Genomic DNA, 15,224 nt, shown 5'->3' with positions numbered 1-15,224 from the left:
AAAAATCATAAAATATAGACTCTTATTGATACCAGTGGTGTTTTGATTGGCAACACTGTATTAATGCTATATTTAATATGCATATATATACCGTACATACATATTTTTTAAATGAACTAAAAATGTTTTTGTTTTTTAATAATTCAATTTGACAACTCAATAGTTGAACATATTCATTAAAAGGAAATTAAAGCATGGCACAAAAATTGATTTGAGCTACATTTTACAGTACTGAAATTACGCATGCGCACGGCTCTTTGCTGTCAGTCATCCATTTTGGGTCATCAGTTGCCTGTGTCGAAGCATCTTTTTTTTTTAATATTTTTTTTAATAATTGTAAATGTTTTATTTGAAAAACACCAAAAATTCTCCATACAAAAATGTGACTACAATGTTGCACAAATAGTATTTGCAATGTGTACAACAAATCAAAATACCGATAAAGAAAAAGATAAATAAACAGTAGGATAAAACATGCCAGAGGAAACCAAAAGTTACCAAAAAAAGCTAAAATATTTGCAATTTTTTAATGGATTTTTGGTTCTGGGAAAGCTTTATGGATACCATAATGACCGTTTCGAGTTTCACTGCAAGGTAACACAAGGTCGCATAATGATTACGTCACACTCAAATGCGCATGGAGAAAGACGATACGAGCTACACATTTAAATTCTTATGGGGGGACCAGTAGTGTTAGAATATAAAAGTAAAAATATGTAATTACATATACATGTATAAAGCATATATTTAAATTAGATGAAAACAGGTTTCAGGAACAGTATGAGTTCAATGTACACGCACGCACACACGCACTTCCAGCCAATAGAAAACACCCTCGCGTTTAAAAGCCCAGCAGCTCAAACCAATACCTTATTAGGGGTTTATGTTTAAGTTTTGTATTGATTTGTTTCTATTTAAAATTCAAATGAGAGCAAAAATGCTTATATGGAAATAAAACTTTTGAAAATCCGAATTATCCCGGTTTAAATGATCAACAAATCGTGATTCATGAATTTTCCTTTAATATGTCATTTCTTATACCCCTATTTTTCAGAATTGTAACCGTCTGGTGTCAGAGTTGACTGAATAGGACTGCGCTGTCACTTCTTTTGTTACCCCCAGAAGATTTTTTTTAAATGTTCTGAATAAAACGCATTGGAAATGGGGAGAATATAAAAGTAGTAAATCCGAATAAAACCAACCGTTAACCTGGTACGTTTCGTGCATCTTAACACTTGCAACTAATGTACCATTTTTGCATCCCATACGAACAACATCATTCATCCGTGTTAGCTTAGCTACTAGCTAGTTGCTAATGTTAGCTGTAATTGTGGTGTGATAGATGCGTCTCTCTTGTATTATTATGTCTAATTTCTATTTTTTAAAGTTAATAAAAATAGAGGAAAATGTTGTTAAAGGAGTCGAGCATTTGATTGATGTGTAGCGTGTTTTTTTCCAGTGAATAGTGATGTTTACATTATGGGGTACTGTATTAGCATGGTTAGCTTTGGACAAAGGGAATATTTATGTTTAACAATTACTCACGTGGAGTGGATGATCAATCCAATAAATAATTAATGCAAATTTTAAAACTTGATCACATTTTTAATAATACCTCACTCATATTGGGTAAAAAAGAATGCAGTCTAATTCACTATAGAATAGAAATGGCTTCATTGACATTAGTACCAAAATAGCGCACATTACTTACAACGAGCCATTTCAGTATAAACATGTAATACTATACTTAAAGGGGAACAAAAATGGTAAAGAACATTAGGATAGTTAGGCAATGTTCACCAGGTTGTACCTGTAGAATGACCCACCTTGTAAGTGCATCAGAAAAAAAAGAGTAATAACTTGCAAGGTCTTATTTTACTCATAAGTTATAATCACCCCCTTTTCATAAATATGATGAATTTGGTAAAATCTTCATGCAAACAAGTGATTCATATTAATGCAAATTAATTGCCGGACAGTTAGATTTTCTTTCTTCTCATTCATGTTGTATTTATTTTGACACCTTGCTTTGTGTGATGCTTAATCATTCATTTTTTGCATGGATTTGCCATTTCCATTTTTTGTCCCTCACATAGCATGTTGGTTTATCATTCAATAAAGTCAAAGCACCCACTCACAAGATGGACAATAATCAGAATGGATCACTGTCTCATGGCTCATCTGAATATCTGCAACAGTGGTGAGTTCCACAACATAGGTCAGATACATTATAATATCAATGCAGTCCTACTTTTACTTTGTTTTACATTAATTTAATTTGCTTTGTTCATTCTCTGATTTTAAGTTCAATATACATTACTTAAATTTTTTTGCCCCTTTGGGAGCAATCAGGGAAATGCTTTTGACTGTATTCCTCTATAATCCTAATTTCATTCCATAGGATTCAATCGGCACAACAGTTCCAAGCCCAATATTCAGCATACAACCCTCCACCGCACTATCCAGAGCCCCACACGGGGGTACCAATAGCAGCGATACCCCATCTTGTGAACCCTCAGCCCATGATGGAACAAGAGGAGCCCACTAACCTGACAAAACGTACAGTGGATTTACACAGTCTCCACACTCCTGTTTGAATTCCAGGTTTTCGTTATGTAGATATGAACCCTTTGTAAACCATTATGACCTTGAAATAATCGTATTTTCATGGTTTGACGCAGCGCCCCCCAAAAAGCGAGGCCGACCAGCTCAGCCCAAGGAACCCAAGCCGCCAAAGCCTCCCAAGGTTCCAAAAGCTCCCAAGCCCCCAAAGGAACCCAAACCCCCAAAGGAACCCAAACCCCCTAAGGAACCCAAACCCCCTAAGGAACCCAAACCTCCAAAGGAGCCCAAAGGACCCAAAGGCAAACCGGGCCCCAAGCCCAAGAAGGGCAAGGAAGGCCAGGCGCCTGATGGCAAGCAGGAGATTGACGAGACCGTCAAAAAGGTCAAGAGGAAAATTGATCGATTTAAGGGCATGTCAGAAGAGGAAGTGATGAAAAAGACACTGCCAGACCTGCTAGACTTCAATCTGGATTATGTCATTGTGAGTGGCATTTTTTGTACAGGCTTTAAAAGCCTAGCAGGTTTTTTCTCATGTATTCTTGGAAACCTTTTTATTCTCTTTGCAGATTGGTATCAATCCAGGGTTGATGGCTGCTTATATCGGACGATGGTTTCCTGGTCCTGGAAATCATTTTTGTAAGTGTGATCATGAATGCTGTCTTTGGGTTCCTCTTTTTCTAGTTCCAGTTCTAAGTCTGGTAGGCCACAAGGCGTTTTTCGTCTTAGGTCATTTCTTGTCTTCCCCACACCTCTGAACTCATTGATTAACATTAACTTTGGTTGAATTATGTCCCAATTTGCCCTTTGCCTGACCACCGGGCTTATCAAGTCTTCCATGGGAAAACCGTGAGGCTAAGGATAATGTCTTTTTAACTTTTGATCACTTTTTTTTCTCCTCCCCTTTTAGGGAAGTGCCTCTTTCTTTCAGGGTTCACCGAAGAGCAGCTCAACCACATGCATGACACCACTTTGCCTGGCAAGTACAAAATGGGCTTCACCAACATGGTTGCCAGGGCAACGCCAGGCAGTAAAGACCTCTCAAGGTAAGTAATACCCCTTTATTATTCATGGTTGAAAATTTGTATGGAAACGTTCTCATTCTTTTTTTCTTGACAGCAAAGAGTTACGCGAAGGGGGCAAAATTCTAGTGGAGAAACTGATGAAATACAAACCTCTTATCGCGGTATTCAACGGAAAATGTAATTAAGTCTTGTATGTAATGTTTGTCATCCTTCATTGAGCTTTCAGTATTTTACATGAAAAAAAAATATTTCCTTTCCTGTTTCCAGGCATATATGAAATGTTCTGTCGAGAAATGTTTGGTAAAAAACCAAAGAAGCTGGAATTTGGTTTGCAGCCGCACAAGATTCCCGACTGTGAGGTGGTGAGTAAACACAAACTTCTTCATTGTTGCGATGCATGCGGGGTTCTAATCTTCACATGTATCAGGGCTTGAGGCTGTGACCAATTTACCCGCAAATGCGACCAGATTTTTGGTCATGGAATAAATAAAGTTGCAAGTCTTTTTTTTTATTTTTTTATTTACAAACCATCATTCTATAAAATAATTCTGTTTATATATAAGTTCATTTTGTATTGCCACAAATAGAAGGGTGTGACCATTGTTATCAATGAAAATGCTACTTTAGATCCCTGTATATATTTTTTTCTATTCGTCTAGATAAAGGGTTTCCAAGTTTAAAAAAAGATTTTACAAGAGAAAGAACCGTATTAAAGATATATATTTTTTTCAACACAGAAAAATAATCGTAAAATAATAGTACAGTAGTTGACACTTAAGGACACATTATTTTTCCTTTGAGACATTTTTGTGATTAAGGGCTATATAAATAAATGTCACAGTTGCCCATTGCCCTCACTTGGCCCCTCCCGTTTGGCGCCAGCTGCGGCTTGTTGCCTGATTGTCTTCCCTCCTATTTAAACTCAATGCTATCATTCACTCCTTGTCAGTCCGTCAACAAACCTTTGCTCTTGCAAGAGTTGTGTTTTGACTCTGTCCGGTATCCTGCTCGTGAATCCTGTCCAGTATCGATCCCATCTATCTCGTCCTGTTTGATATCGGACTCCATTGTCCGGTATTGATCCCGTCTGTGTCGTCCTGTCCCATATCTTGCTCCCGTCTCCAGTATCCGGTATTGATCCCGTCTGTCTCCTCCTGTGCGGTATCTTGCTCCAGTCTCCAGTATCCGATATCGATCCCGCCTGTCTCGTCCTGTCCGATCTCTTGCTCCCGTCTCTAGTATCCCGTATTGATCCAGTCTGTCTCCTCCTGTCCAGTATCTTGCTCCAATCTCCAGTATCCGATATTGATCTCGTCTGTCCCTTCCTGCCCTGGTATCTTGCTCCAGTCTCCAGTAACCGATATTGATCCCGCCTGTCTCGTCCTGTTCGGTATGTTGCTCCCGTGTCCAGTATCCGGTATTGATCCCGTCTGTCCAATCTGGTATCTACCCCCGTGTCCTGTATCGATCCTGTTCGGTCTGGCCTCGATCTCGTCTCACTTCTTCCGCCTAGCGATGGCCGCCTCCCTGGCGTTTGTGTTCACGCCCATGACTGCCCCATTCCCGTAAAATAAAGCTTGTGTGAAAACGTTACGCGTCTGGGTCTGGGTCCTCCGTCTGTGCGCGTTCTGACACAAAATGAAAGAAACAAATAGCAGAACAAGGTTTTTTATGCAGTGTAAAGGGAAATATTTTCCCCTAATGTTTATATAAAACCGTTCATATGTGCATGTTCGGGATAGAATTACAATATATTAGGATTTACCACATTTTTTTTGAAGTTGAGACCTTTTTTTTGTTACTGATTCCGATTTTGATACGTATTTCTAAAATAACAGGTTACCAAGGTATTACTACTGTATGTTGTTGCGATGTTATACATTTTTGTCCCTATCTCTCAGACCTTCTTCACATTGCAACGCCATCCTCAGATCATCTTCCTCCCTCTATCTCACTATTCCCCCTGCCTGCCTCAGCTCCATGGGGAGCAGAGCTTTCAGCCACTCTGCCCCAAAGCTCTGGAACTCATTTCCGACTGTTCTCCTGAATTCTGCGACCCTGTCCACCTTCAAATCCGGACTTGAATCTCACCTCTTCAGATTTGCCTGTTCTTGACCATATGCCTCACACACTGCCCCTTTTAGCTATAATGTGTTTTATTGGCTATTTAATACTTGCTTGTTTTACTCTTTGTTTATTGTTGTGTTCTTCTCATATATACAGCGACCTTGGGCTTCGTAAAAGGGGCTTCAAATTACAATGTATTATTATTATTATTATTATTATTACCAGGTTACAATTATTAGAAGCATAGTTAAAAGAGGCTCATTCAACGACTAAAACATCTTCCTTGTATAAGCGCAGTGAGTGATTTATATATATACATTCTAGGGTGATTAAAAAAAGGGATAATATGTTTAAAGAAAACTGTTCATGTCAATGATTTCTCATGTTAGTTCGGAATCAAATTCCGAGAAAGTCACAATGACTCATCACTCAGCGTTTTTCAACGCTGGTTTGTGTGCTACTCGGGCGTTTTCAGAGGTACCTGAGGCGTGTTCAGGAGAGTGATCAGACATGTAGTCTCTTGTTAATCGCTTGCCGCGCACTGCTGAACGGTTGTAATCGCTCACTGTGATTGCCTTACTGATCCAAAATGGCCGACGACAGTACAATGGATTTCGTTCTACAGCTTGCTTTGAGCGAGTTGGCTGATATGAGCGACAGTTCGCATATTGACACAGTTAAGGTTATCCTAAACGCAGTGGAAGGGTCATACCTGTCTTGCATTGTTCACAAACATTACCAGGCAATGTAAGACGATATATTACATAGCCAACAGCACTCGTCAGGGCGAGATCCTCAATCTTCTGCACTGTCGACGCCATGTTGGAAATCAAAGTAAGCGGTCTTTCTCCCGTGATTACTCGGGCACGCGAGCGCTCAATAATCACTGGCCGTTCAGAAGCTAGCGATAGCTCGCGATAGCAATCACTCACTCTCCTGAACACACCTCTGGCTCCCGCTAGCACCATGTTGGTGATCCCTGCAATGTATGAAACAGTTTTATCATGGATGTCAGTTTTTGTTTGGAAACCATAGGTCAGGATAATTCAGAAGTGGAAGGTTTTAAATTGTGTTTCCACTTTTGCCAGGCTCTGTACCTGATGCCGTCATCCAGCGCCCGTTGCGCTCAGTTCCCGCGCGCTCAGGATAAAGTTCACTTCTACATTAAGCTCAGGGAACTCCGGGACCAGCTACGGGGTGCCTACCGGCCCAGGGAGATCGAGGAGATAGACTACTCCTTCGACTTGCAGCAGGCGAAAGGTACGTTGAACTGAAACGGGTTCCAATGGATCCTAAAAAGTCTTAAACGGCATTGAATTCATCACTCTAAAAATAAGGCAGAAGCAATCACGCGCCCCCAATGGCTAGAGACTCATTTATTTAAAACACAGGCATAAAGCCACACCTCTGATTGGCTTAAGCAAGATCACATGAATACAAGAAACAAATCTGATTGGTTTAGACAGAAATCCTATGTTTAGATTAAGCGAATAATGCTGGTCGCTAGATGACGTGCAAGCATGATAAATGAGCAGTAAGGAAAGTGAAACTTTGTAACACAAATGGTACAATGCGTCACTGTAAAGTCAAGGAAGGCAAGCTCTTGAGCAGACCTCCCGGCACTAAAGTGAAGGCCATCTTGATTAATAGTTAGCGGAACCCAAGGGGATATAATTGTTGCTGACAGTACTTGGATATAATCTTGGGCTTTGTTAAGGTACTTTTGAGGATAAAATCATACATTGGCACATACAAACTATAATCAAACTATAATTTCCCTTACGATACACGTAGCAACTTGGGACAGAGACGTTTACTTTGGGCCATGCCTGGAAAGTGGACCTTTCATGAGAAGTGGCTGTCCAACCAATGTTTTTCGCCATGGCTTAAAATTGTGCCAAGTAATGTGTATGAGGCACGGTGTATTAAATGCAAGAAAAAATTGTCTTTTTTTCCCTTTTTTTTTTAAATCGACTTGGTCTTAAATTCAATATCAAAAGGCATTAAAAAGTCTTGAACTTACCTTGCCTAAGTTGTAGGAACCCTGCGTAAGCGAATCGTGTTGCAAAAAGCTGCGTGACTGATTTTGCTGTCTGCCCCTGCAGACGACGCCAAGAGAGTTGCCATCAAGGAGGAGCAGTACGATCCTGGCTATGAAGATGCTTATGGCGGAGGTTATGGTGAAATGCCGGCGGAGGGAGGCCAAAGTCAAGCCAATGGACACGATGCCTCATCGCCAGGCCAGGAAAACAATTCCGGTAGGTACCCGGAAAATCTTCTGCACAAATGAATTCTCGTTCCGCATTTTAAAAATTTAGAGGGGCATTGTGTATTATTTGGCCACCAGATGTCGCTGCGTAGTGTAATGCAACCAAAAACGAGTTTGAAAAGCACATGGAAGAATACAAACTACAGGACTCAAATAGACCCAAGCGCTTCATTTTACGTCTCATTTTTTTCATCCAGCCTTTTTGAGGTTTTTGGGTACCCGTAGCAGCAAGAGGACAGACGAATATGTCTTCTCCCTTTACGTGAGGCAAATGTGACGTAAAAGAAATGCTAATTTCTTGACTGACTGATTTTAAAAATGCATGTCTTTATGATAGTTAATGTACTTTTTCTTATCTTTTTTTAAATTAATTAAGTTGTTTGACTTCCAAGCACACCCGTGACCCTAATGAAGATAAGCGGTGCAGATAATGGATGGAATTTATACATTTTATTTTATATTTCACTTTTATTTTTTACTTGGAGAAGCCTCATACTAAAAGGTCCATTTTATTATTCCCTGTATCTTGCCAAGCACACAGAAATCCCTGTTTTTTTCAGCAATTATGACATAACTGTTAATTGCATTATATACAATTTAAAAAAATTGGGAGCACTCTTAAATCAGCGGTCCAGATACAGCCCTCAGGCCGAAGTTTTGACACACCTTATCCTCGTGTTTATACCTTTAATAGGAGTTCCCGCGTATTGGTGGAAACGTTATTTGTGTCATCGTTTTCTTTCTTCCCAGCAGAAAACAAAGGACAGGAGCCAAGCGCATCGAATAATTCCCAATTTCCCGACGGACAGTCGCAATTGGGTGCTGTTCACATTCCAGTTATATGCGGAGGAGGAGATGGAGAAAGAGGAGGAGAGGTGGAAGGAGAAAGAGGAGTAGATACTAGTCAGGCCTCGGCAGTATGAGGACGGACTCCCCAATTGTTTTCAAATATCTCTTCCTTAGTGGAATATACACGCCTAGATAGACTTTGTAGACATTTTGCAGAATTTCCTTTCTGCACTGGTTTGAAATTGTAGATGTGTTTTCGGGATCTCCACTGCTTTGTACACCACAGGTGTGAAATGCAGGGACAAAGACCTTTGTGCATAGAGGACTCCTTAGTACAGACGCTACCCTACTTACGAACGAGGTTCCTGACGATCGTTCGTAAGTTGAATTTGTTCGTAAGTTTCTTCAGTGCTATATTTTGTATGTTTAAGGTTTATATAAGTATGTTTCAGGCTGGTATAAGTCGCTTGTATGGTTTTATACTAAGAAAATACACATTTCATAAAGTAATATGCTCTATAAAGATAAAGTTAAGTGTAACTTACTTTTGGAAGATGAGCTTCAAGATGTCCCTCTCCGCGAAAAAAAGCATTCTGACCAATTTCTCAACCGCATCAAGCTTTCTTATTCCACTTTCGTTCTGAGCGCGCTGGAGATACAGTATAGAGTGGTTACACACGAACTGGGAAGAGGAAGTGGTTTTCTTCTTCGGGGTGGATGCTGGGTGACCTCACAGTGCCACTCGACGGTAAAGGTGGAAAGAAGCACTACAGTTCTTTCCTTTACTCTGAAAAAAGGTGCACGGAATACAAAATCTAATTTACAGCAATGTCCGGATATTTTTCGAAAAAAATAAATAAAAAATGATCGTATCTACCGTTTTTCTTAAGTCGAATGGTCGTAAGTAGGGGAGCGTCTGTATATGCACTTAGTACTCCTCATCAGCTGGGGGCAGCAAAAAGAAAGCAGAACCGGAGAATGGAAACTTCCCTAACAATTATTCTTCTACAGAAAAATGTGCCCCCCCCTCACAACAGCAACTTCATTTTTATTTTTGTTTGCATTAGTACTGCACACTGATGTCGTATGTAAACGATCAAGTTTTCATGGCAGGGATGACGTCATCCGAATTACCTCACCAGCCTCCTTTGAGTTTTAAATTTTTTTAGAAAGTGTATGAAAATGACACGCAATGAGATTTATGCTTGTTTATTAAAATGTCCTGATGATGCTTTTCTATATATCACTTGGCACTTAATTTTTATTTACTGATTTGGTTGAAATGTTTTATAAATGAAGTTGAACATGAACATTCAAAGAGAACTCATAGTATAAAGTACACGATGAAGTTGAATATTTTCAAAAGAGATATTCAACCTTAACACCAGCTCACCAGTGATGGGTCATTGTGATTTTCTAGGAAATTGTATTTCTTGGAGGGATTTTTCTAGTTTTACATTTTGAAAATCGTTAGGATGGAAACGAATTATTCTTTACTGCATTCAGTAAATCAATTTGCCTTTCGGTGTTGCTTGTGCTCCACCATAAATCTTTTTTTTTCACTGAAGGATGCTAGAATTTCCTTCACTGATGAAAATTTAAATTACGATATTACTTTGAGTTCTGATATGAATTACTAATCCCCAAAAAATATATTCAATGAACACGGCCGATGGAAATAGAACAAACAATTTATTAACACAGAGAATTCATGATAGGGGATAAAAAGGGAGGGAAAGGCGCCGGAGATTATGGGAGTTTTCGATCGCTGAAAGTCGAAGTTTCCCGCTATAATGCTCGTCGATTTGGGGAGATTACTTTATACCGAAAAGAATGCTCATTCCCAAGAACCAGCAAACATGCTGTTGAATCTGAAACAGTCCTCTGACTTGTTGTGAAGAGATTTGGTCTCGTGCACCGCATGGTCACAACGTATGGCCTACGTGCTTATTTCAAGGCCGCAGTGCTGACCCACACGACCGTGTCAAGTGGTCAGTATTAAATGAGGCAGGGAGGAGAAAAAAAGAGAATGAGCTATCAGCTCCTCTTTTTATATAGACCAGGGACGCGGTCTCAGATATCCGAGACCACCAGGATCGGATGACGGTGTTTGAAGTTGCTAGACTTGTTCGAAAGCCCAAGAAGTGAGAAGTTTGCGTAATGTTTTGTACTTGAGAATGCGACATAATTACGTACAGTGAGGACATTATTTTATCAAGACATAGCCTTGGATGTTTTAATTACATTCAAAACTTCACGTTATCGGGCAGCACGGCGGCGCAGTGGTTAGCGCTTGTGCGGCACAGTTCATGTCATGAGAACCTGTCGTGGGTTCAAATCCATCTCCAGACTTCCTGTGCGGAGTTTGTATGTTCTCCCCGTGCTTGCGTGGGTTACCTCCGGGCACTCCGGTTTCCTCCCACATTCCAAAGACATGCATTTCAGGTGGATTGGCCGGTCCAAATTGTCCCTAGGTGTGAATGAGCGAATGAGTTGTCTGTCCTTGTGTGCCCTGCGATTGGCTGGCAACCAGTTCAGGGTGTCCACTGCCCGGAGATGGCTGGGATGGGCTCCAGCCCCCCCGCGACCCTAATGAGGATAAGCGGTACGGCTGATGAGATGAGATGAGACTTCATGTTATCAGATTTCATAATGGTACATGGTAAATTAGTACGACCGGGAACTGTCCAAAAGGGGACGCTGTCGTTCCATCCATTTGAAAGTGAGCCACCCGAAACAAAAGAAGGTGGAAGTCAATTTTGTGCTGGGCTGATTTGCTCTATAAGTACGTTTCAGTGTTTGACTTAGCCTTTTCGAACCCCACTTACAATAAATACAACCTGATATTAACATAATAACACAGTAACAACATAGTAATAACACAAACATTTGTTTTGATAAAAATACATTTCAAACTAATAGCACTTTAGTGCCAATCAGTAACAAAAAAGTATCTCTCAGCTTCACGCTATTTGTTAATATTTCTTTCCATTTCTTTCAAAGTCCGAGTTGGATCTTTTGCTTTTCTTCTTTGTTGACACACTGAAAGAGGAAACATACATTTAAAAAAAAAACAGTGCATAAATTTAGCGTGAAGTACAGTTAGATAATAGAATGACCCAATTAAAAAAACAAAAATTGTATTTAAAGCAGTGAAAAAATAGTAATAAAAAATCATATTACATTTGGGGGGGGGAAAGCTAAACAGGAAATAGAAAAGATGCTCAAGATTTTATCAACAAACTTTCATTTTAAATTATTTTAAAAAGTGACGAAAAAACAGTTTGAAAAGCGAGTTGAATGCAAACAGGTATTCTAAAGAAGAAATCAAAAAGATGCAAATGACGATCAAAGTTGCACTAAAATGGCATTGAATCAATGTGACAAAAGAGGAAAACAGGCAGTTACTGTAAATGTAGATAGAAATACCTGAAAGGAAATTATAGAAATGCAAATGAGCTTATATACTAACTTTTACAAAAAATAGCATTTTATTTTATTTTTAAAAGACAGTTTTTAGTAGATGGGAATAGGCAACAGGGTGTCAAGACCAGAGCAGAAACCGGACCCAATTGCGTAACGTTCACCAAAAGGTTTTTTTCCCGAAAGAAACGGTGTTCGCTGGACGCAGGAAGCAAGTCTGACTCGGACTGTGATCCGAACACAGAAGTGGATCTTCCATAGCGAGCGATGGCGGTGTCAAGGAAGGAAAAACTGGTCGGTAGCTGGGGCCGGGAGACCAAGGCGTGGTCGGGGTCGGAAAAGAGTCGTAGCCAGGATGGGAGAGTAGACGTAGTCGGGATCAAAAATAGGTCGTAAGCCGGGACAGGAGAGCAGACGTGGTCGGGGACAAAACAGGTCGTAGTCGTAGACAAACGGGAGCAAAAGCAGGACAGGCGGGAGTCAGGGTCGAAAAAGGCTTGGCTTGTATACACAGAGGTTCGCAGACGGACTGACAGTAGGTGATTGACACGACTGGGTTTGAATAGGAACAGGGAGCCAATCAGAACCCGCGGCAGTTGGTGCCAAAAGAGCGGGCACAGGTGATTCACATCGGTAATCATGACACAGGGTATCAAAAAATGCTAATGATCTTTATATAAAAATTAAATATAGCACTAAAAAGTGACAAAAGCGAGGGGGAAAAACAGTTTAATATAAATAGAAATGGAAAATGAAATGAAAATAAAAAGATACTAATACACTTAATATACAAACTAAGAATAGCATAAAAAAGTGAAATAGTAATACCCAATACCAAATCAAAAATATGCTATTGATCTCTTTATCACACTTTTATTGAAAACAGCATTTAAAAAAAAAACGTTATTTGTAAATGGGAATACGCAACAGGATCTTAAAAAAATGCTAATGATCTTAACATATTTTCGATTGTAATTTTCTGGGAAATTTGACTTACTAGTTTGATGTTTGAGTAGTCATTACCTTTGATATTTAAAACCTTGTAATAACTTATTAACAACATGAGAAGTTATTTTCGAAATGCATAGCAAACTTTACGCTAAACATTGACTATAAAGTCCTTTTTAGGTTCAAAGAGGTCGGTGAGCCATGGATCTGTATGAAAGACAAGAACTTGTCATCCTTACCTCTTTGAAAGGAAAAAGATGAACTTCAATGCAAGCACCAAGGGAGTCAGCATGTAGTATAACAATTCGACTAGACGCAAGGCCTGGCTTCCGATGGCATCTTCCCTGCACGCTGCACAAAATATGATTTGTTTTATTTATATAGATAAATAGAAAGATACTGTAGGTATTGTAGATAGATAGATAGATATAGATAGATAGATGGATAGATACTGTAGGTACTGTAGATCACAGGTGTCAAACAGGCGGCCCGCGGGCCAGATCAGGCCCGCTAAGGGATTGAATCTGGCCCGCGAGACAACACTCAGAGAAGCGCAAGAGAAAAACAAGCTGCAGGACACTGTACTTGTATTTCTCTCTCTCTCTCTCTCTCTCTTTTCCACCCCTTTTCTCTCACTCTGTCTCTTTCACTCTCTGTGTCTCTTTTTCTCGTCCTTTGTTGCTCTTTGTCCTTTTCTCTCTCCGTGTCTTTTAACCTCTTTTGCTCTAACTTCCTTTTTTCATTTTCTCTCTTTCTCTCTTCATACCCTTTGCACTTTCTTTTCTCTTTTCTCTCCTTTTGTCTTTCTATTTCTCTTTGGATTTCTTTCTTCCTCTCCCTTTCTTTTCCCCCTCTCTCATGACTTTTTATCTTATGTTTCTCATGCTCTCTCCCTCTCTCTTTTTCCCTCCCTATTTCTCTTATTTCTTTATCTCTTTTCTTTCTCTTTAATCTACTAGCCTGGCCCCCGACAGAATGTTTGTTCTATCGTGTGGCCCCAGAGTTAAAATGAGTTTGACATCTCTGCTGCAGATAGATAGATAGATAGATAGATAGATAGATAGATAGATAGATAGATAGATAGATAGATAGATAGATTTAAGCAGGGGTCTCAAACTCAATTGAGTTGGGGGCCGCTGAAACAAGGGTAATGTCGGGCCAAACGGGTTTTACAACAAAAAACAGCGATGATAGAAACATTCCGCTGTTCTTAAAGGGACAGTGTTTTATATTTATCCACTAAATGTCGCTGTAATGTGTAGTGGAAACAAAAATAAGTCCAAGGAGGACTACAAACAACAGAGACTGAAAGTGGGCAAAAAGCATTTTGCATGTGTTTTTTACCCAACCTATCTCAAAGAAAGACAAAAAGAAGGGAAATTTGATTTTTTTGAGAAAAGGAAAAAAATTGGGAAGAAGAAATAAGAAAAAGGGGCAACAAAAAGGAAAACAGCAATTAAAAAAAGTAAGAGAAAGGAAAGCAAAAAAGGAAAATGTAGAAAAAAGAAAGAAAAGAATAAAGACAAGACCAAAAAAATTAAATCTTATTTCTCTTTTTTTCTTTTGTTTTATCCATTTTCCTTTTTTTTAGTTTTACCATTTTGTGCTTTTTTTTCTTTTTCATTTTTCTTTTTTGTTTTTTTCTCTTCTTGTCCTTTTTTCATTTTTTTTTAGTATTTTCTATGTTCTTGTTTCTCTTTTCAAATTAATACGGTGTCTTTTGGTCACTTTGAGTCTCCATATTTTGTCCTCTCCAGTTGTGTTTTTACCACTTGTTTTCGGTGGCACGACAGAATACAGCTTCATCTTCTGGTAAAATAATACACTGTAAGGGAATTTGCCTTTGTATGATGTTATCCTCTAAAGTGGATTAACAACACCCAAGATTATATCCAGGTGCTGTTTGTATTCTTACAACAATTATATCCTCTTAGGGCCCGCTAACTGTTAATCAAGATGGCCTTCACTTTAGTGCCGAGAAGTCTGCTCGAGAGCTTGCCTCCCTACATTTACAAAGACGCATTGTGTTACAAAGTTTCATCATCCTTATTGCTCATTTATTATACTCGCACGCCATCTAGTGACCAACATTATACACTGCATTTAAACATGTGATTCCTGTCTAAACCAATCAGATTCAT

At 39.4% G+C, this 15,224-nt stretch overlaps 2 protein-coding genes across 8 annotated transcripts in view; one reads left to right on the top strand and one right to left on the bottom strand.

Moving 5' to 3' along the window:
* Positions 1–1,079: 1,079 nt before the first annotated feature.
* Positions 1,080–9,958, top strand: LOC148362939 (G/T mismatch-specific thymine DNA glycosylase-like). 4 transcript variants are annotated; one of them, XM_088340532.1, is made up of 11 exons: positions 1,080–1,212; positions 2,097–2,200; positions 2,402–2,559; positions 2,682–3,046; positions 3,132–3,201; positions 3,473–3,608; positions 3,682–3,764; positions 3,855–3,949; positions 6,743–6,914; positions 7,760–7,912; positions 8,677–9,958. In XM_088340532.1, exons 2-11 carry the CDS (start codon positions 2,142–2,144, stop codon positions 8,844–8,846), a joined length of 1,461 nt encoding a protein of 486 aa, XP_088196658.1. In that variant the 5' UTR covers positions 1,080–1,212; positions 2,097–2,141; the 3' UTR covers positions 8,847–9,958. The 4 variants fall into 4 exon arrangements, with proteins under 4 accessions (XP_088196658.1, XP_088196656.1, XP_088196660.1 ...); XM_088340530.1 differs by having other exon boundaries at positions 8,674–9,958; XM_088340531.1 differs by having other exon boundaries at positions 1,083–1,212; positions 2,122–2,200; positions 8,674–9,958.
* Positions 9,959–10,185: 227 nt separating this feature from the next.
* LOC148362938 (patatin-like phospholipase domain-containing protein 2) overlaps positions 10,186–15,224 on the bottom strand; it is a 29,881-nt gene continuing 24,842 nt past the window's right edge. For 3 of the 4 annotated variants that reach the window (XM_088340526.1, XM_088340527.1, XM_088340529.1), the window contains 2 exons: positions 13,323–13,434; positions 11,808–12,687 (listed from right to left, as the gene is read on the bottom strand). In XM_088340526.1, the coding sequence (XP_088196652.1) occupies positions 12,204–12,687; positions 13,323–13,434 (596 nt within the window). In that variant the 3' untranslated portion in view covers positions 11,808–12,203. Of the gene's footprint in view, positions 11,755–11,807; positions 12,688–13,322; positions 13,435–15,224 lie in introns of those variants that run through there. The other variant, XM_088340528.1, reaches the window with a different exon arrangement.

This window comes from Urocampus carinirostris, chromosome 7 (genome assembly GCF_059441175.1).
Source record: "Urocampus carinirostris isolate Australia breed hairy pipefish chromosome 7, RoL_Ucar_1.0, whole genome shotgun sequence".
In the NCBI taxonomy this organism is placed as follows: Eukaryota; Metazoa; Chordata; class Actinopteri; order Syngnathiformes; family Syngnathidae; genus Urocampus; species Urocampus carinirostris.
Note: the sequence above shows the minus strand (reverse complement) of the source record. Positions and strands in the feature narration are given on the sequence as shown.